The following is a 23470-nucleotide window of genomic DNA, read 5'->3' on the forward strand; positions in this document are numbered from 1 at the left end:
AAGATGTCCTAACTGACTTGCCAAAACTATAGTTTGTTAACAAGAGATTTTAAACAAGTTTTAATGACTCCAAACTAAGTGTATGTAAACTTCCGACTTCAACTGTGCATATATATATATATATATATATATTCAGTATTGGTATATATATATATACCAATTGGCGAGGGCACTAGAACAGTCTGCAGCACCCAGCCTCACTCTAATAGAATCTGAAGTAAAATGTCTACTGTTTGCTGATGATCTGGTGCTTCTGTCCCCAACCAAGGGGGGCCTACAGCAGCACCTAGATCCTCTGCACAGATTCTGTCATACCTGGGCCCTGTCAAAAAATCTCAGCAAGACAAAAATAATAAAAAATAAATAAATACAAATTCCATCTAGACACAATTTCCCTAGAACACACAAAACTATACCTTGGCCTAAACATCAGCACCACAGGTAACTTCCACAAAGCTGTCAACGATCTGAGAGACAATGCAAGATGGGCCTTCTACGCCATAAAAAGGAACATTAAATTTGACATACCAATTAGGATCTGGAAAAAAATACTTGAATCAGTTATAGAACCCATTGCATTTCATGGTTGTGAAGTCTGTGGTCCGCTGGCCAACCATGAATTAATAAACTAGGACAAACACCAAATTGAGACTCTGCATACAGAATTCTGCAGAATTCCTCTGTGTACAACGTAAAACAACAAATAATGCACGTAGAGCAGAATTAGACCGATACCCGCTAATTATCAAAATCCAGAAAAGAGCTGTTAAAATCTACAACCACCTGAAAGGAAGTGATTCCCAAACCTTCCATTACAAAGCCATCACCTACAGAGAGATGAACCTGGAGAAGAATCCCCTAAGCAAGCTGGTCCTGGGGCTCTGATAACAAACACAAACAGAGCACCAGGACAGCAACACAATTAGACCCAACCAAATCATGAGAAAACAAAAAGATAATTACAGTGCCTTGCGAAAGTATTCGGCCCCCTTGAACTTTGCGACCTTTTGCCACATTTCAGGCTTCAAACATAAAGATATAAAACTGTATTTTTTGGGACACAATCATGAAGTGGAACGACATTTATTGGATATTTCTAACTTTTTTAACAAATCAAAAACTGAAAAATTGGGCGTGCAAAATTATTCAGCCCCCTTAAGTTAATACTTTGTAGCGCCACCTTTTGCTGTGATTACAGCTGTAAGTCGCTTGGGGTATGTCTCTATCAGTTTTGCACATCGAGAGACTGAAATTTTTTCCCATTCCTCCTTGCAAAACAGCTCGAGCTCAGTGAGGTTGGATGGAGAGCATTTGTGAACAGCAGTTTTCAGTTCTTTCCACAGATTCTCGATTGGATTCAGGTCTGGACTTTGACTTGGCCATTCTAACACCTGGATATGTTTATTTTTGAACCATTCCATTGTAGATTTTGCTTTATGTTTTGGATCATTGTCTTGTTGGAAGACAAATCTCCGTCCCAGTCTCAGGTCTTTTGCAGACTCCATCAGGTTTTCTTCCAGAATGGTCCTGTATTTGGCTCCATCCATCTTCCCATCAATTTTAACCATCTTCCCTGTCCCTGCTGAAGAAAAGCAGGCCCAAACCATGATGCTGCCACCACCATGTTTGACAGTGGGGATGGTGTGTTCAGCTGTGTTGCTTTTACGCCAAACATAACGTTTTGCATTGTTGCCAAAAAGTTCCATTTTGGTTTCATCTGACCAGAGCACCTTCTTCCACATGTTTGGTGTGTCTCCCAGGTGGCTTGTGGCAAACTTTAAACAACACTTTTTATGGATATCTTTAAGAAATGGCTTTCTTCTTGCCACTCTTCCATAAATGCCAGATTTGTGCAATATACGACTGATTGTTGTCCTATGGACAGAGTCTCCCACCTCAGCTGTAGATCTCTGCAGTTCATCCAGAGTGATCATGGGCCTCTTGGCTGCATCTCTGATCAGTCTTCTCCTTGTATGAGCTGAAAGTTTAGAGGGACGGCCAGGTCTTGGTAGATTTGCAGTGGTCTGATTCTCCTTCCATTTCAATATTATCGCTTGCACAGTGCTCCTTGGGATGTTTAAAGCTTGGGAAATCTTTTTGTATCCAAATCCGGCTTTAAACTTCTTCACAACAGTATCTCGGACCTGCCTGGTGTGTTCCTTGTTCTTCATGATGCTCTCTGCGCTTTTAACAGACCTCTGAGACTATCACAGTGCAGGTGCATTTATACGGAGACTTGATTACACACAGGTGGATTGTATTTATCATCATTAGTCATTTAGGTCAACATTGGATCATTCAGAGATCCTCACTGAACTTCTGGAGAGAGTTTGCTGCACTGAAAGTAAAGGGGCTGAATAATTTTGCACGCCCAATTTCTCAGTTTTTGATTTGTTAAAAACGTTTGAAATATCCAATAAATGTCGTTCCACTTCATGATTGTGTCCCACTTGTTGTTGATTCTTCACAAAAAAATACAGTTTTATATCTTTATGTTTGAAGCCTGAAATGTGGCAAAAGGTCGCAAAGTTCAAGGGGGCCAAATACTTTCGCAAGACACTGTACTTGACACATTGGAAGGAATCTACAAAAAAACAGAGCAAACTAGAATTCTATTTGGCCCTAAACAGACAGTACACAACGGCAGAATACCTGACCACTGTGACTGACCCAAAATGAAGGAAAGCTTTGACTATGTACAGACTCAGTGAGCATAGCCTTGCCATCTCAGCAGCAATATTTGTGACCTTTTGCCACAAGAAAAAGGCAACCAGTGAAGAACAAACACCATTGTAAATATAACCCATATTTATGTGTATTTATTTTCTCTTTTGTACTTTAACTATTTGCACATAGTTTTAACACGGTAAATAGCCATAATATGACATTTGAAATGTCTCTATTCCTTTGGAACTTTTGTCTGTAATGTTTACTGTTAATTTTATATTGTTTATTTAACTTTTGTTTATTATCTATTTCACTTGCTTTGGCAATGTAACATATGTTTCCCATGCCAATAAAGTCCTTTGAATTGAATGGAATTGTAATTGAGAAAGTGAGAGGAGGAAGAGGAGAGAGAAGGGAGAGGAGAGAGAGTAGGAGGGAGAGAGAGAGAGAGGTGGGAGAGGAGAGAAAGAGGGAGGGAGCAATAATTAAGAGGGAGAGAAAGAGAGAGATAAGGGAGGGAGAAGGAAAGTGCCTGATCAGGCATGGACCTGGCCAGAAGCCAGCTCTCTTGGGTTTAGGCTGTTTCAGTATAACTCATGCTTTTGAAGTGTTTAATGTTCTCATGACCTGGCCAAAACCAATGACATTATTCTTCCCAAACTTTCCCTTTAAGAGGGAGCGAGCAGATGGAGAGGGGTGGATATGGATTATGTTGATGAGAGTGATATGTCTGGGGAGTAGGTCAGTCAGGTCTGAGAGAGCTGTTGAGACCGTCAAAACTGTTTGCATCACAGGCAGTCCACATAAAATAATACACAAATCTGTTTTGTATTGAGAGCTAAACTGATGACCAAACTCATCTTTCCAACCAAATATAATGAAGAACGTGCAGGTTGGCATTTATTGAGATGACTCATGTACTGGAGGCAGCTCTGCAGAGTGGTCACTAGCTGGTACAGCCACAAAGTAATACAAAAACCCTAACCTTAATCCTTGCCTTATCCACACTGGTAACCATAATGCCTAACCCTAACCTTAATCCTAGCCTAACCACACTGGTAACCATAATGCCTAACCCTAAATGAAGACCAAAAATGAAATGTTTGTTTTCATGAATTTGTACGATATAGACAATTTTGACTTTGTACCTGGCCCATCTAGCGAAAACAGATGAGTTCTGCCTCCAGGGCAAGAATCATGACAATAAACGTCAACCTGCGAAGCACAAACTGTTCTATAAGTATGTTTACATAATCATATAAACACAACTCTGTCACAACATCAGTCCCTCCCACGTATTCCACTGGCTAACACACCGAGCCAACTGAACCAGTGTCATATAAGCAACAATCCAAACTAAATAGCCCTGTAAACGACATGTACCATTAAATAAACCTGTTACATTACATATACACTACACACTTGGCACAGGCCCTAGAACCACACACACACACACAAACACACACACACACACACACACACACACACACACACACACACACACACACACACACACACACACACACACACACACACACACACACACACACCATGAGCTAATGCTCCCTATGAGATGGCCTTGGGGCGGCTGTTGAAATGTTAACATCCTTTAACACCTCACATTGCTGTGCTCTGGGACCTGACATCAGACCCTCCCGGCAGTGATGTCACTTGCAAGTGTAGCGGAGTGCGTATAAGTGTGTCGGTGCATGTGTGTAGGTGTGTGTGTGAGTGTCTGTATGTAGGATTGTGCGCGTGTGTGCTCAGTTCAGTCACAGAGCCGCTACAGCCCTCTAACGCCCACTAGCAACATACAGTTCTCAACGTGGCCTTTTGCCACTGGTCTATTTTAGTAAGTTGAAGGACTCTGCCCTGGTGGCATTGTCCTGCTTAAATGCCAGGCTTCCTGTCTTAAGTGTTAACCCTGCAGCCTGTAGTACCCATTGTCTTTCACTATCTCACAGTCCCGCGCAGGCAGAGCCCGGTCAAGGTATTACGTTCACTGTAAAGGGGTTGCCATGATTTCGACAGAGACAGAGGAGGCTCAGTGGCGTACAGTACACCAACTGTAACATCCAGTGCCTTCAGAAAGTATTCACACCCCTTGACTCTTTCCACATTTTGAATTTAAAACGGATTCAATTGAGATTTTGTGTCACTGGCCTACACACAACACCCCCTAATGTCAAAGTGGAATTATGTTCAAAAGAATGGCGTTCAAATTCATTTAAAAAAATGAGCCAATAAGTATTCAACCTTTGTTATGGGCAAGCCTAAATACGGTATGGAGTAGAAATGTGCTTAACAAGTCACATAATAAATTGCATGGACTCACTCTGTGTGCAATAATAGGGATTAACATGATTTTTGGATGACTACCTTCTCTCTCTACTCCACACATACAACACAGATTCAACCACAACGACAAGGGAGATTTTCCAATGCCTCACAAAGAAGGGCACCTATTGGTAGATGGGTACCAAAAAATAATAATAATAAAGACATTGAATACGGTAAAGTTATTCAAATCTATTGACGAACCCGTGTGTCAATCTAAGCAACATTATTTAAAAAATCCACATCGAAATCCGTCCGTTTTTTTTTTTACATGGGCTGCGTCTCAATCCACCACATCTGCCTATGTCGGCCTTCCGCATCTGCGGTGGAAGGTGGGCGAGCTACAGTGGTGCTTGTCAGACCATGAGACATCCCGAAAATGTGTCTTCTCACGAAAATGTACGTAGCGTCCAAACGGTTTGGCCTAAAAACTATTATGACCACACTGTTGAAAGGGGAGACTCATGAAGACGTTCTTCGTTTTGCTCTACGACCCCCTTAAGTGTCACCTGACTCGTCTGAAGGTAACCCATACAAATGAATGGAAATATGGAGGTAGTTTTGTGGCAACAAAAATAAGGGGTTAAATACATGTCCAAAAATACTAAAATAATTCCTGAGCTTTCGTATATCTCCTAGATATTGGACAGACACGTAAAAACTTTATTCCTTATGATTGATTCATTTTTTAAAGTTATTTTGGTCCTTTATGAATGTGTGATTCAATGTATTTTGATGATCTATAACAGTGAAGGCCAAATTCAATATTTTATCAAATAATTGTTTTATGTATTTTTTTGATACAAACCCCCCCCCCCCCATGGGTTAAGACTTGTAAGATTGTTTAATTACACTTTGGATGGTGTTATCAATACACACAGTCACTACAAAGATACAGGTGTCCTTCATAACTCAGTTGCTTTAGAGGAAGAAAACTGCTCAGGGATTTCACCATGAGGCCAATGGTGACTTTAAAACAGTTACAGAATTGAATGGCAGTGATAGGAGAACACTGAGGCTGGATCAACAACATTGTAGTTACTCCACAATACTAACCTAAATGACAGAGTGAATTGAAGGAAGCCTGTACAGAATAAAAATATTCCAAAACATGCTTCCTGTTCGCAATAAAGCACTAAAGTAATACAGCAAAAACATAACAAAGAAATTAACTTTATGTCCTGAATACAAAGCGTTATGCGTGTAGCAAATCTAACACAACATCACTGAGCACCACTCTTCATATTTTCAAGCATGGTGCTATGGGTATGGACTAGGGATTTTTATTAGCATAAAAGGAAACGGAATAGAGCTAAGCACAGGCAAAATCCTAGACATTGGGAGACAAATTCACCTTTCAGCAGGACAATAACCTAAAACACAAGGCTACATCTACACTGGAGTTGCTTACCAAGACAACATTGAATGTTCCTGAGTGGCCTAGTTACAGTTTTTAACTTAAATCGGCTTGAAAATCTATGGCAAAACTTGAAAATGGCTGTCTAGCAATGAGCAACAACCAACTTGACAGAGGTGAATAATGTTTTTAAGAATAATGTGTAAATATTGTACAATCCAGGTGTGCAAAGCTCTTAACCTGTTACGGATGATGCGAATTCTCGCAGCTTTTCGCAACTTTTTGTTAAAAATCGCGCAACATTTCAACGTCCTGCTACTCATGCCAGGAATATAGTATATGCATATGATAAGTATGTGTGTATAGAAAACACTCTGAAGTTTCTAAAACTGGTTAAATCATGTATGTGGCTATAACAGAACGTGTTCAGGAGTAAAAATCCCAGGGAAAACTGTTCACCAAAAAAAATATTAATCCGCCAGTCTTTGAATTGTCTAAGGCGATAGAAAATAGATGAGGTTCCGTTTACAACGCCTACAGCTTCCACACGATGTCGCCAGTACTGGCATTTCATTGCAAGTTTATCCTTGGTGGGATGACGTATAGGCACTTCCTGTCTTGGGGTGCACCGAGGAAATTATGAAAGTTAAAAAAATGGACGATGATTTCAAGACTTGCTGCTATCGAATACAGATTGCCCCGTGATCAATTTGATCGATTATTAACGTTTATTAATACCTTGGTTTACAAAAGTAGTTTGAAGTGATTTGTAAAAGTTTATAGGCAACTTTTTTAATTTTAAAAAGTGACGTTGCGTCTTGTAAAGGTGAATTTTCCTTGGAATGGACATTTTGGGTATACAATGACGGATTTAAAAAGACCCAATTGTGATGTTTATGGGACATATAGGAGTGCCAACAAAGAAGCTCGTCAAAGGTAATGAATGTTTTATATTTTATTTCTGCGTTTTGTGTAGCGCCGGCTACCGCTAAATCTTTTGTTTAGGTCTCGTTCAGGTATTTCGGGGGGTGCATGCTATCAGATAATAGCTTCTCATGCTTTCGCCGAAAAGCATTTTACAAATCTGACATGTTGGCTAGATTCACAACGAGTGTAGCTTTAATTGAGTACCTTGCATGTGTGTTTTAATGAAAGTTTGAGTTTTATCGAGTACTACAGGTGGCGCTCTGAAATTTCCGCTGATTTTGGTTCCTGTACAGGAACAACAATACGTAAGAGGTGAATAATGTTTTTAAGAATAATGTGTAAATATTGTACAATCCAGGTGTGCAAAGCTCTTAAGAGACTTGCCCAGAAAGACTGACAGCTGTAAAAACTGCTAAATGTGATTCTAACATGTGTGTATATGATTGTAAATTAGATATTTCTGTATTTCATTTTCAATACATTTGCTTAAATTTTGCTAAAATTGTGATAGTTTGCCTAAATGTGTATAAAATCATTGTACCATCTAAACGCCTTGAAGCATTTCACTACACTCGCAATAACATCTGCTGACCATGTGTATGTGACCAATAAAATTTGATTTTAAATATCTTTTCAATAACCAAAAATATAGTATTTTCAGCTATTTGATTGAGTACCAAAACTGAAAGTAAAAGACGCAAGAATGAAACTTAAGAACGGGAAGCATAAAAGTAGCGCACATAGAACAGGTCTACCGCTTCTTAGACTTGCTTTCAATGAGAATGACAGATCTGTAACTCACATTTCTATGTTAATTTGGTCGGGTCACCCAAAAAGTTACATATTGCAGGTTTAAGACTTGCTGCCACTCTAATCATTTACAGTACGGTGCAGTTTTTTTTTTCTGTGGATCATTCGTAAAATTACTGTGCAAATGACAGTTTCCTGTGACAGTGTATTCTTAACTGATGCCATCTTTACTGAGTTCAGTGCAAGGAAGAATATGTTTTCAAAGACTTGCATTAGAACAGCAGACAGTCACCAAATGTTGCACACAGAGAAACAGGCACGGAGAGGGAGACAGAGAGAGAGAGAGAGAGAGATCTTTGTGTGTGTGTGTGGGTGTGCGCGTGTGCTTGTGTGTGTGTGCGACCTGCATCAACTAACCTTCATCTGAGCCGTCTCCGTTGTGATCTTCACTGGGCACATTACTGTCACAGTCTGCCCCATCTGCCAGACTCCCGTCCTCCTCCACGATGTGAAGCTTGTCCTCATCATCTGAGTCTGAGCCAGGGGTCTTCACCACATTACTGTAGTTGGTTACTGCAGAGAGAGAGAGGGGGGTTGGTCATCTCACTGCCTATCAACGATTACCATGATAGAAGTGTCACGTCTGCTCCCCCCCCCCCACCTGCCTTCCCTCGTCACGCGCATCAGCGATATTGGACTCACCTGGACTCATTCATCACCTGTTTATTTACTCCCCAATATTTGTCTGTTCCTTCCTCTGTTCCCTACAGCTGCATTCATTGTTTTTTTGTGTTACTCGTTTGCCGACGTTGTTCCTGTCTCGTTCCATGTCCGTTCCTTATTAAATGTTTGACTCCCCGTACCTGCTCCGTCTCTCCAGCGTCATTCCATGTGACAAGAAGCGAGGCGCGATTTTAGACAAGGACGATGGAAGGTGCTGTATTAGATGGCAGAACGGTCTCCAATCTTGGAATATAGTCAATCATGCCAGCAGTTTAGAAAAATTTGATCAGAAAACAGGCCAACAAATCATACAAAGGCTAATGCCAAAGCACTTCATTACAATCAAGCAAGGAAACAGAGGACACCTAAATTATGTCTTCTCGACACAAAGAAACAGAAAGGCTTTTCTCAAACCACCTCTCTAAATTCAGTCTTCTTCTCCTGGAGGTGCCACACAGCCAGTGACCTCCATTCCATTCCAGCATTAGTTTACACAGAGGTATGGGAAATAAGGGGAAATGCGATGAATTCTGTCTCGTAGCAGGCCTGACAAGTCGAATTACCTGTGGATGCTAAGGGACGTGCTAGCCTAGCCTAGCATGCTGACATTATACAGCAGGAGAACGTGTACTGTTTATGAATGTGATATATATGGGTTGGAAATGTGTAATAAAGTCCTTGTTCAGGCCCATAAGAGAGATGTAACGTAAAGGGGAATGTTCATATATGGGGCCTCATGTGCTTCCTACTAGCCGATAGCCTATACTGAACGTAACCTGTTCCAAGGCTGCCTCCATAGTAAACCTTGAACTCTCCCCTCCACCGTCCATGTGTACATCTTTCCCTCTCCATCATTACTGTCAGAGGGGGGTGTGTGTGTGTGTGTGTGTGTGTGTGTGTGCGTGACCCTCTAGTGCTACAGGGTTGGAGCGCTAGGAGAGTCTCAGCCTACAGAGGTGATTATTAAATTATGCTGCCACTTGGCAGCAGATGTGTGTGTGCTTGCATGTGTATTTGCATCGGTGTATTATTGAGCTTGGGACCTGGGACTAATTACACTTCATACGGCCTCTCATCATTTGAACCTGTTTCTCCATCTCTCTCTCTCTATTCCACCTGTGGGGACTGTCTCTCTCTCTCGCTCCCCCTCTCCATCCATTTGTTCCCCAGCTCACAGCACTGTGCCTCTCTCTAGACAAATCAATTCTCCACTGAGAGGCGCCCAGTCAGCAATGGGCTCAAGCTGCAGAGCTAAAACGCAGGTCACACACCTGAACCCACATCACACACACACTGCACAAAACCACACACTACCTCCCCAGACAACACTCTCTGTCCGTATCGCTCTCTGTCCGTATCTCTCTCTGTCCGTATCTCTCTCCATCCGTATCTCTCTCCGTCCGTATCTCTCTCTGTCCGTATCTCTCTCTGTCCGTCCGTCTGTATCTCTGTCCGTATCTCTCTCTGTCCGTATCTCTATCTGTCCGTATCTCTCTCTGTCCGTATCTCTCTCCGTCCGTATCTCTCTCTGTCCGTATCTCTCTCTGTCCGTCCGTCTGTATCTCTGTCCGTATCTCTCTCTGTCCGTATCTCTGTCCGCCCATCTGTATCTCTGTCCATCCGTCCGTATCTCTGTCCGCCTGTCCGTATCTCTGTTCGTCCGTCCGTATCTCTGATCCCCCCCATCTCTTTCTCTCTAGGGCATAGTGGTGGGGAATTATGTTTTTGTGAGACGCGGCAACCTGTGGCTGGGGAATGATCTTCTGTTAGAATCTACAAGAATAAGTCTGCAGAGCTGACTGAGAATCACGGGGAGGTTAGGTTTATGAATAGAGTACACCTGGTTGATATTCTCAGAAACTCCCCATAGGGACACACACAGCTCAAGAAGAGAGGAGGGGGCTGATATATGGACCAGGTTCAACACGGCTCTGCATCTGCAGAATTCCACAGCTAGGGAAAGAGAAGGTGGATTACCTAGTCAGTTGTAAAACTGAATGCATTCAACCCAACCGAATCAGAGAGAGGTGCGGGGGGCTGCCTTAATCGACGTCCATGTCATCGGCGCCCGGGGAGCAGCTGTTGTTGCGGGTTAACTCCCTTGCTCAAAGGCAGAACGGCAGGTTTTTCCACCTTGCCGGCTCGGGGATTCGAACCAGCGACCTTTCGGTTATTGGCCAAATGCTCTCTCTACCTATCATCTCTCTCTTCTAATTATCTCTCCCTCCCCCATCTCTCTCTCTCTCCCCGATCCCTCTCTCTCCCCGATCCCTCTCTCTCCCCGATCTCTCTCTCTCTCTCTCCCTCCCTCCCCCATCTCTCTCTCTCCCTCCCCCATCTCTCTCTCCCTCCCCCATCTCTCTCTCCCTCCCATCTCCCTCTCTCCCTCCCCCATCTCTCTCTCTCTCTCCCCATCTCTCTCTCCCTCCCCCATCTCTCTCTCTCTTTCTCTCTCTCTCCCTCCCCAACTCTATCTCTCTCCCTCTCCCACCTCTCTCTCTCTCTCTCTCCCCCCTTCCTCCCTCTCTCCCTCTCCCCATCCTGTCAGGCTTAGTCAGGTGATGTATAGACCCTCTGGCTGGAGTAGCAGAAGCGCTGAGTGACTCTTCAATCTCAAACAAAAGGCACTCATTTAAAGCCCCAAGAGGCTGTTTAGGGCCATAGTCACGGAGGTGCAGGCGCTAAAGTCAGCAGTAAAAACATAGGAGCAGCACTGAGAACGGATCGAGTTTTCTCAGACAAATGACAGACCGAAAGTCAACACAAAACAAAGTAGTTTGATGTTGCTGGTAGTGAGAAAAAAAGAGAAATGCCCACTAGACACAGCAGCCATGCTTGTTAGTTTCACCTCAAAAGTGACAGAGTAAAAAGATGGAACATATACTTATATGGGGATAGGCAGACACTGACCATCAGCTAAACAGGAAGTGAATTCCTCTGAGCCAAATGGTCAGTGATACTAGCCTAGAGCACGTTTCTAACAGCAGTAGGTAGGTAACACCTAGAGAAAACAAATAGACAGCAGAAGTCCCTCTCCCTCCTCTCCGCTCCGCGGACACCTGATCTGCCGAACGCTTAGACAGTTGTGTTCATTAGCACTAGCATGCTAACGGACAACATGACCCATCTGAGGCTCTACCACTTTTCACTTAATACCACAAAGAAAATTATTTTTACAGTCACCTTTACTCTGTATCTTCCAAATACAGAACCAGCTGGAAATCCGATCCACAGACACTTGGCTAATTTTAGGTTAAGTTAGGTTCAATTCAGTTGACCTAAAGCCCAATGCATGAAACTGTGTTTCTCACAAAGTATTTAGTGCAGGAGGTGAAGAGACCTAACAAGTTGGTGTCGGTAAAGCTCTGACTGACTAGACTACACTCACCAACCGTTACACAACGCCTTTACAACGTTCACACGCCTTTCTGCTGTACTGACCACCAGTCAGGTATCAGACCAACATTTCTTAATTGCGTGTCCCTTGTGGTAACCTTTTCTCTATATAGTGCACTTATTTTGACCAGAGCCCTATAGTAGTCCACTATAACGCAATAGGGCGCCATTTGGACGCCGCCAAAAAAACTTCTTCCCAGAATCCCTAGGAAGTGCCTATTTAAAGCACGCCGATGCCAGCCCTGCCCAGCCTACGCCCCATAACTACTGTATCATACCCACTGGTACTCAGATACCCTGTTGTGACACCTGCCAAGCTGAGTCAATAAAAGCCTGTAAAAAACGGGGGTGGGGCAATCCTTTGGGCATCACCTCACCCTGCTCTAACTGACGCCCTCACAAGCCCCTGCGACCCCCGTCGTGGAAGGATCACTTCAACAGACGTACACATTCTGATCCGATGTTATGCTCTACGGTGGACGGTCAGTCGGCCTACCCACCGAGGCCAGTCTGTAGAGAGGACTTTAGGAAGGAACAGTCTGGGGATGAACCAGCTGGGATTTATAACAATACACGCATCAATACATACTCCAATGGAGTAGTGGACTTGATTCCTATTGGAAAATACTGTGTAAGAAAAGTATTTGGATGAGTGCAGAAACCTGCAGCGCTACACATACTGTACTTTGGTGTCTGAACTACGCCTGGAATGTCAAACCAAACCTCCGCTGTGTTTGGGCCTTAAAGAGACAGATCTGAGGGTGTGTGCGTGTCTCTCTCTCTCTATACTAATCCTCTGCATTCATCCTGAACACTAAGCCGAGCTGCGTTCAGAGCCCTTTGTTACAGCATTGTGTGTGTGCGTGCGTGTATGTGTGTGTGTGCGTGCGTGTATGTGTGTGTGTGTGTGTGTGTGTGTGTGTGTGTGTGTGTGTGTGTGTGTGTGTGTGTGTGTGTGTGTGTGTGTGTGTGTGTGTGTGTGTGTGTGTGTGTGTGTGTGTGTGTGTGTGTGTGTGTTTTGTACCTTTATTTAACTAGGCAAGTCAGTTTAGAACAAATTCTTATTTTCAATGACGGCCTAGGAACAGTGGGTTAACTGCCTGTTCAGGGGCAGAACGATATATGTGTGTGTGTGTGTGTGTGTGTGTGTGTGTGTGTGTGTGTGTGTGACGCTGAGCAGTGTTAAGTGTGTGATTGGAGAGGTTACATCCTGCTGTAGACGTGATTGTGCACCTCTAAATTTAACCTGCTAGGATACACGGTCCTCTGCTGAGATACACCACACACACACACACACACACACACACACACACACACACACACACACACACACACACACACACACACACACACACACACACACACACACACACACACACACACACACACACACACACACACACAAAATGAGGTACAAAAATGAGGTACAATTTATCTCACACAGGCCACGCAGCTATGCAGCCAGGCAGCCAACGGACGGTGAAAAAACCACAGGCATCCCCCTCTAAAGAATAGACCAGCGCCGTCACAGAGTCTGCTGCGGAGTGAGGTACTTTGCTTTCCTCACGGAACCCACAACAACAAAAACTAACCAAACTAAAACAAAGCCATGCCATTCAAAATCTCAAGTATGCAGACTCAAGGTGAGACACCCTGTACTTGACTGAGGCAACGTTCCTGTTATTTAGAACAATACCACACACTCCCCCTAAAGCCCAGCCAGGAAGGTTATCTAGCTTTTAAAGGCACCCTCTCACTTCACTTGGTAAAAATACATTCACCACCACGAGCTTCGATTTCAGTCTTTCTCACGCTCACAACAAGAGCCGAGGGAGACTAAAACAAATGCAAATGCTTAGTTTGGTTCCATTCATGGATAATACATGATCAGCCTCTACCTTCGTATAGCCATGACCCAGTGCACAGCTTCCTACCAGCTGTAGAGGGCACTAGGCTCTCAGGGTACTACTTCCCAGCCTGACACTCACCCATTCACCCACTTCACCACAAGTAGGCTCTCCCAGCCATATCAGAGCCCCAGACTCAGTGGAGATAGCCCGAGTGTAGTCATATCCTGCATCAGGTCTCTTTCCATGACTACACAACACAACACAGTAAGAATCATACAAGTCTGAATCACTGTTCTAAGTTTAATATTAGCCCTAGAAGGAATAACCACCACGTTGCCCTGATAGTAACACGGACACCAAGAGTTAATCATTCAAATCTAAGAACTGCCGAGGGAGAGAAGGCCCTTCATATTCATCACGTGAGAAGTGAGGAGACAAAGGCTCTTGTCATCTTGATGGCGCTAATCAGGTTTAGCATCGAAGCTAATTAGTCTCTCCACAGGTCACATCCTCTTCCCCACAGTCTCCCTTCAGGTAGAGTCGTGGAGGGCGCTACAGCTAGGCCACAGATGCTAATGGGTGTAATTGTTCTGTAGAGCCCATGTGACGGAGGAGCAGATCGGCTTCACAATAACTCCAGGAAATGAATGACTTGTCACAATACCACAGAGGCAGCAGCTAACAAAACCGATGCCGCTCACCGATAGACAAGTCCCTGTCGTATCGATGACGAGACCAAAGACATAACGTTACAGGACGTGAGAAAACCATTCGAGGAAGTGTTTACTGTTAAACGCATGAAATCACTGAAGAACACGTGGCCTAACTCTCGCCACATTAAAATGAGCCACGGGCGCGCAGACGCCGTCTCTGTTCTCAGCTAGTAGTGTCCGCGACCGACTCTCCAGGACTCTTCTAAATAAGGCAAGGTGAACTGGTGTGAGCGAGGTTAGCTGGGCTAGCCCACCGCTCAGAGCTCAGACACGTTCCTCAGTAATGTCCCCTGTCTGCCAAGACCTTTACACTCACACACATACTGCCTGTTTACAGTAGAGGTGAGACAGCCCTAGCCACCGCAATAACAGCTTACCTTAATAAGCTGCTCACACAGATGTTGGACTTTGATTTGATCAGCCTGTTGCAGGAGAACTTTCCTGCAATGCAAGACATCTTAAACTTGTAGTGTATTTGAGGTTTAAAACACTTCTTAAGTCTGAAATTTGACTTGATTTTCCCTTCAAAAAAAGGTATCAACACCTACAAAAATCTCTTCATTATAATCCACATAATAATTCACATTTCATATTGTTGAAAGATCATTTTCCTGCTGTAGCAAACTGGCTCAATTTAATATACTACATCTGTACCTTCTAAGGGAGTGGAATGAACTGTGTGGGTGGGTGGTGGGCGAGCTCTGTGTGTGCGTAGATGTGTGTGTGTGTGTGTGTGTGTGTGTTTTTCTAGGACAATGCTGGACAAATGGGCCTGTCTGACCGACTTTGTATAGCGCTTACGGTAAGTGCTAGAGTTGAAGTGTGAGTGTGTGTGCTGTGCATCATGCTACGCGTGCGGGAGAATGTGTGTGTATGGCAGTACATTACGGTACGTGGGCAGGGAGAATGTGTGTGTATGGCAGTACATTACGGTACGCGGGCAGGGGGAATGTGTGTGTATGGCAGTACATTACGGTACGCGGGCAGGGGGAATGTGTGTGTATGGCAGTACATTACGGTACGCGGGCAGGGAGAATGTGTGTGTATGGCAGTACATTACGGTACGCGGGCAGGGGGAATGTGTGTGTATGGCAGTACATTACGGTATGCGGGCAGGGGGAATGTGTGTGTATGGCAGTACATTACGGTACGCGGGCAGGGAGAATGTGTGTGTAGGGCAGTACATTACGGTACGTGGGCAGGGGGAATGTGTGTGTATGGCAGTACATTACGGTACGCGGGCAGGGAGAATGTGTGTGTATGGCAGTACATTACGGTACGCGGGCAGGGGGAATGTGTGTGTATGGCAGTACATTACGGTACGCGGGCAGGGAGAATGTGTGTGTATGGCAGTACATTATGGTACGCGGGCAGGGGGAATGTGTGTGTATGGCAGTACATTACGGTACGCGGGCAGGGAGAATGTGTGTGTAGGGCAGTACATTACGGTACGCGGGCAGGGGGAATGTGTGTGTATGGCAGTACATTACGGTACGCGGGCAGGGGGAATGTGTGTGTATGGCAGTACATTACGGTACGCGGGCAGGGGGAATGTGTGTGTATGGCAGTACATTACGGTACGCGGGCAGGGGGAATGTGTGTGTATGGCAGTACATTACGGTACGTGGGCAGGAGGAATGTGTGTGTATGGCAGTACATTACGGTACGCGGGCAGGGGGAATGTGTGTGTATGGCAGTACATTACGGTACGCGGGCAGGGAGAATGTGTGTGTAGGGCAGTACATTACGGTACGTGGGCAGGGGGAATGTGTGTGTATGGCAGTACATTACGGTACGCGGGCAGGGAGAATGTGTGTGTATGGCAGTACATTATGGTACGCGGGCAGGGGGAATGTGTGTGTATGGCAGTACATTACGGTACGCGGGCAGGGAGAATGTGTGTGTAGGGCAGTACATTACGGTACGCGGGCAGGGGGAATGTGTGTGTATGGCAGTACATTACGGTACGCGGGCAGGGGGAATGTGTGTGTATGGCAGTACATTACGGTACGCGGGCAGGGGGAATGTGTGTGTATGGCAGTACATTACGGTACGCGGGCAGGGGGAATGTGTGTGTATGGCAGTACATTACGGTACGCGGGCAGGAGGAATGTGTGTGTATGGCAGTACATTACGGTACGCGGGCAGGGGGAATGTGTGTGTATGGCAGTACATTACGGTACGCGGGCAGGGAGAATGTGTGTGTAGGGCAGTACATTACGGTACGTGGGCAGGGGGAATGTGTGTGTATGGCAGTACATTACGGTACGCGGGCAGGGAGAATGTGTGTGTATGGCAGTACATTACGGTACGCGGGCAGGGGGAATGTGTGTGTATGGCAGTACATTACGGTACGCGGGCAGGGAGAATGTGTGTGTATGGCAGTACATTACGGTACGCGGGCAGGGGGAACGCTGAGTCACATGACCTCACCATGTTAGTAACAGCAGGGACAAGCTGCAAGGAAGTGGGCAGTCATACCTGTACACCTATAGGCCAACCGAGTCACTAAGCCCAGCACTTTACACCTGAGTATGAAAATTCCCCGCAAACAACCACCCCACACACACAAGCTTAGCTCCTACGCAGGTCCACACTGAGGTCTGATGTTATCGTTCCATTGATTAATGTTGTACTGGCTGGAGGCTGTCCTGTCTTTTATAGCCTGTCTATATGAAGCCAAGGTGTGATGGTTCTAGCAGAGCCGTGAGCTGCAGAGGAGAGGAAACATCTGGAGGTGTAGCCTGGGAGAGGTACTGTACCTGCTGACCCGCTCCAGTAACCTCTCGTCTGGTCTGCCTGCTCTGTTTCTCTCACCAAGTCGCTCTGTTTCTCCGTTTCTAGAATTCTCTTTTCTACCGTTCATACCTCGCCAGCGAATTTGGTTTAGTCGGTCAGTGGGAGAGAAACCTGATGGCTCCACTTACTAAAAACAACAACAACGCCGGCAACACAGCAATCCAAATATTGTGATAGCGCACCTGGATAAACAACTCTTCCTCTCCTGGGGGATCGGTTTAACTGCAACACCTCTAGAGGGAAGGGTTTCACTGTAACACCTCCACAGCTCCACAGACACTGACAGAGCAGTAAAAGACACAGGTAGTTACTGCACTACTTCAGACCACTCCACCTTCAGGAGGCAACAGAAGATGTTGTCCAGTGATTGTCTCCACTCCGAGACCTCACAGAGAGAGACAGAAAGGGGCAGTGAGTGCATAGCGCGATGCTCTTTTTCCTTTGGACCCCCCCCCCCCAAACTGATACTTGGAGCGAGAGGACAGAGGAGTCTGAAGTTATAATTAGAGCAGTTTCCTGGGGCTTTTCAGGCCCCTAGTGATGGGTCGTTGGTTGTCTGAACACACATGCACGGGGCGTTATCATCACCTAGCATCAGATCAGCTGTTTCAACTGCCGCTCTGCTCTCAGCCCGTTGAATAGCCCAGCAAAAAAGAAGAGTTTGCTCTATAGTCCGTCCATACACTGTTCGTGTCCCCTAATAGACGGGTTGGTCGTTTAGCATCAAAACCGATGCGTGTCCAACTATGGAGCAAAACAGACCGCGTTGGCTTAGATTGCTGACAGCGTATAAACTATATTTAGTCTCCAATGTTTATTGAAAACATAACATAAGTACTCATTGTGCAAATGTATTTGTCTCTCAAATACATAATTGCAGTTGTTGGTTAGCTAGCTAGCGATTTTTTGTTGTTGTTGCCATATTAGTATTGAAATGAAATCAGTTGAAACACCTCAAAACAAGACATGGTATCAAGAACAAGAGAAAACTAGCTGAAACGAGCCACCTACGATTCCCCACATGGCAGTTTCTTGCCATTGTTGCTAGCTATCTGGCCACCCAGAATCACAACACAGTCTTCTGCCCCATTGAAGCGTACACATCGTTTTCGTGACATCGTCAGTTAACCCGTCTATACATGGCTCAAGCGTGAAGCTAGGTCAGGCTAGCACTCAGCTGTTGCATTCTATGAGCAGGTGTCTGAACATTCCAAGCCCTACTATCCTTGTTGGTGGACTCTACGGGAGGTAGACTAGAGTAGGGCAGTGGGTGCAGGGGAAAGGCCTTTGGACATCAGGTGAGAAGTATGTAGGGCAGGTGGTGTGATGCCACCGTTCCACCGCAGCAAAGGTTACATGTACACTACACAAATACAAACCCACATCCCTATTGTCATCAGTATTGTCGTTCACCTCCACAACACCCTGTCAAGCCAATTCCCTCCTGCTAATGTAACACAACAGGTTCACAGTTGATTTGGTAAGAGCAGGCAGTACAGTACTAGACGACTGGACTCTGTGCAGTCCAAGCAATAACAGTCAGCAGAGCAGTCACACACTTCACCGACCTGCCAGATCTAGGAAAATCCTGGTAAAAGGCATGGACACACACATGCAGATTCATGCGTGCACGCACGCGTGCGCGCACACACACACACACACACACACACACACACACACACACACACACACACACACACACACACACACACAAGCCTGTCGTTTTCTTAATAAAGTGACATCTGAAATCACTTCCATATCACAGAGCCGAGCTCTCCTGCCCCTGTGTTTATCCCCTTCTCCCCCTGGGGCGCTGGCTACAGATGGAAGGTAAAGAGCAGACAGAGAGATTTTTTTTTTAAACGACGAGAGGGAAGATGGGGGGGGGCTATGTGACAGGAGGCGTGAGGAAGGGGCGGAGGGGAGGAGGGGAGAATCCACCAAAGAAACTGCTAATGACTTAAAAAGACAAAGCTGGCCTGTCAGATACAATGCTCATCTGAGCCTGGAGGGAGGCAGTGTCACAAACAGTCAGAGTCTGTGACTCCCTGCTCTGCCAAGCAGAGGGAGGGAGGGAGAGAGAGAGAGAGAAGGAGAGAGGTGACTATAAGAACCGAAAGAGAAAGTAGAATGAAAGACGAAACAGAAGAAATAGTCTGCCAGAGTGAAGGAGAGAGATGGTCTGAGAGACGACGACCAGAGAGAGAGGTCGAGAACGATAGACAGACTGAGAGACAAGAGAGGAGAGACAGAGCACCAGTGCCAGGGTGGCTGTAGTGATGAGGACAGTCCCATGTAACTCTGTCTATCTCTCCTGGTGGTTCCCTGGTCCCCCAGTTAAAGGTCAGATGTTGATGCGGTGGCAGGGCTGTAGTCAGGCGGCATGACAGATGCCTCGCTGAGCAGAGCCCCAGGGGCAGGTCACAACCACCACACACAGGCCGCTAAAACACACGCACACCCGTGCTCACACACTCACCCACACACACCCGGGCACGCAAACACAGACACACACATACTGACACAGGAGGAAATGCTGAAATAACTAAGCAGAAGTGACTTTGTTTGTTTGCTAAATTGTATTTTTTACAACCCTTGCAACCTGCACGTTAGAATGACCAGATCAGCACACATATGAAATCCATGACGAACAGGATTCATGTGGACATCCTAGGTTAACTAATTCTGACACCAACACAAACTGCATAGACACAACTTTTTTTTATTTCTATCTGAGAAAATGTTATGCTTTGTCCAACTGTGAGGACATCTGAGAAATCTCCCCTTTCTCTCAGTTCTAGAATGTCAGCTGAGGACCATCTGATGACCTAACTTCCTGGTTATACACCCCGCCCCCTCCCTTCACAACGCTTCAAGCTGTCCTGCTGTTCTCCTGTCAAGTGACATTAGCCACTTGTTATTGGGCAGAGCTGTAAGGGTCATAAACTTTCATCAACAAAGGGCCCTTCTGTCACCCCTACCATACCCCCCACAGACCCCCACACCTCCCTACCACTCTGCCCCAGGCCAAGTGCCCCCTCACTGGGCTATCAAGCTGGGTTAAGCCCCTCCAGCCCCATGCAGCACCAGCCTACCCTATCCTTCAACCCTACCCCTATACCCCTATACCCCTGCTCCGATCACTAGAGCGGTCAACCAGCAAAGCTCACACCATTACTCCTTAATGACCAGGACAACCATCACTTAAACCCTCCGTCGGCTGGCTGAGGAAATCTGTCCTGTTAAAACAGGTGCGGGAGAGAAAGTGAAGATGGCGTTGACTTTACAAAGCCTTTCCCTGACGACGTCTTGTGTTCTGTGTGTGTTTGTGACTGAAGACATTCTGTACTCAGTGGGTGTCTATAGGTGATGCAAAACCCCCATGATTTCCCAACATTAGAATGACAAACCAAGAAAAACAAAATGACCCCACCAATGAAACACTGTCTTCTAAGTGCCCTTTCCCTCTTTCCCTGGACTGGTGTTGATGTGAACAACCCAGTCAAATGGCCGACCTAGCAGGTAAGCTCTGTCGTCAGGTCTTTCCCTGGACTGGTGCTGATGTGAACAACCCAGTCAAATGGCCGACCTAGCAGGTAAGCTCTGTCGTCAGGGCTTTCCCTGGACTGGTGCTGATGTGAACAACCCAGTCAAATGGCCGACCTAGCAGGTAAGCTCTGTCGTCAGGGCTTTCCCTGAACTGGTGCTGATGTGAACAACCCAGTCAAATGGCCGACCTAGCAGGTAAGCTCTGTCGTCAGGGCTTTCCCTGGACTGGTGCTGATGTGAACAACCCAGTCAAATGGCCGACCTAGCAGGTAAGCTCTGTCGTCAGGTCTTTCCCTGAACTGGTGCTGATGTGAACAACCCAGTCAAATGGCCGACCTAGCAGGTAAGCTCTGTCGTCAGGTCTTTCCCTGGACTGGTGCTGATGTGAACAACCCAGTCAAATGGCCGACCTAGCAGGTAAGCTCTGTCGTCAGGTCTTTCCCTGGACTGGTGCTGATGTGAACAACCCAGTCAAATGGCCGACCTAGCAGGTAAGCTCTGTCGTCAGGTATTGACATACTGACAGCCGCCTTTTGTCCATTGCACCCCATAAGTGCTGCACTACATACTGGAGAAGGAGGTGTCTGTCTGTCTGTCTGTCTGTCTGTCTGTCTGTCTGTGCGTGGGGCTTTAGCACTGGGAGAGAGACCATTCGTTTTCTGTGGCAGAAATCGAAGAGAGCATCGACACTCTCTGGGGGAAGTCGATAGGCACAGATCTCTCATTCCCTCCTCCCTGCCTGCCTCCCTCCCTCCCTCCCCCCCTCCCTCCCTGCCTCCCTGCTGGCCTCTGACCCAGCCATTAATGAGTGCCTTGCTCTACTCTATGTAGGCCTCACCTATCTGACAGTACCTGAGAGAAACACAGAGAAGTCAAGGATATGAACTATCAATACTGATCTAGCCTAAAACCAAATTCAGTTCTGACTACATTTCTCCATGTCCTCTGTCCTCTATCAGGAGGTCAGTACGATGGCTGCCGATGGACACACAGAGCACTGAATGTGTGAAGTGAATGTCCCTGGCCTAGGGGAATTCCATGAGGCAATGTGACCGTACACAGTGGCCTTCCTTTCCAGGATACAAAGAGTGTTCTACGCAAAGTGAAAGACAAGCATCTAGACCGGTCACGCCAATGTGAGGCTGACTAGTAGTGATGGTAGACTGTGGATGTGAGTCTGTAGATGTGTAGGTTTTGCTGCTGCTGCGTGAGGTGCGAGTGTGACACTCGTGTAAATCTGCGGGGGGTGTGTGTGTGTGTGTTTTGCCAGCCAGATCAGCGATCACACTCGTGCTTTTAATAAACCCAGCATGCGAGGTGTGCTGAAAGACCCTGGTGGAGTGATTAATGGTAGGCCTAGCACTGATCCTCCTTACCGTAAACACACACACACACACACAGAAAGAGGAGAAGGAGGAGAGGGGGAGGGGAGGTATACATTGACACTTTGCTAACATTATTCATCCCTCTGCTCATCCATGCAAGCAAAGGCCCCTGTCCTGTCCTCCATATTGATGAGCTGTGTCTGGGAATTAGTCATTTTATTGACATGGAGACGCAGCCTGAAAACACACTGAGAGAGGGACAAAGACAAAGCCTTGGGAGTGGCTAGACAGACACAAGGAGATGTGAGTGTGTTTTGGTGTGAGGAACCACCTCTTGGTTACTCATTCCGCCCTGTCCACAGATTTATTTTGGGGAGTAAAGACTGGCACTGAGGATAATAGGAAACCCAACACACTATTAGACAATGTGACCTGCGAGAAAACAAAAGCGAAAGACGTAAGAGACACGCCGGACGGGCGGGAGAAGGAGAAGTGTAATCAGAACCTCCAGCTGCTTCCTCTCAGGTGCTCACAGGGACGTAAATAGAGAAAGAGAGAAAGAGGGAGGGAGAGAGAGGAGGTGGGGAGCGAGAGAAGAGGGGAGGGCAAAATGAAGACCGCAACGAGTGTCACATAAAGAAACTGATAAATTACAGATAGATAGCCTCTGAGAGAACCAACTGAAGTGGAAGTGGGGATCCGGGAATTCGGCTGACATCTAGTCAACACGTTATTGGTCAAAATAAATAAAAAAAACAGTAGGCTAGCCTATCATATAAACATGACCAAATTCTCCCCAGGCCATGCACTCACACGTTACCCTTCAGGCTGTAGAGGCAGTGGATTCCAACACGGGATTGGGACAGGAAGTGGTCATAGCAGGAGGATGTTTGGAGAGCTGACGCTACACTTCCACAACCTGAGGGTTAGGATGCCGTGGTGGAAACTCTAGCCCACGGCTGTGTCCCAAATGGCTCCCGATTCTCTTCACAGTGCACTACTTTTGAGCAGGGCCCATAAGAAATAGGGAATAGGGTGCCATTTGGGACATACTGTAGCCTATGTCTCTATGGCCAG

The 23470-nt window shown here is 46.0% G+C and overlaps 1 protein-coding gene across 1 annotated transcript in view; it reads right to left on the reverse strand.

Annotated features, from left to right (window-relative positions):
• Window positions 1-23470, reverse strand: part of LOC139420423 (zinc finger E-box-binding homeobox 1-like) — a 67702-nt gene that overhangs the window by 18708 nt on the left and 25524 nt on the right. The window contains exon 2 of the mRNA XM_071170534.1: window positions 8456-8611. Within this exon, the coding sequence (XP_071026635.1) occupies window positions 8456-8611 (156 nt within the window). The remainder of the gene's footprint in view (window positions 1-8455; window positions 8612-23470) is intronic.

This window comes from Oncorhynchus clarkii, chromosome 11, assembly GCF_045791955.1.
Source record: "Oncorhynchus clarkii lewisi isolate Uvic-CL-2024 chromosome 11, UVic_Ocla_1.0, whole genome shotgun sequence".
In the NCBI taxonomy this organism is placed as follows: Eukaryota; Metazoa; Chordata; class Actinopteri; order Salmoniformes; family Salmonidae; genus Oncorhynchus; species Oncorhynchus clarkii.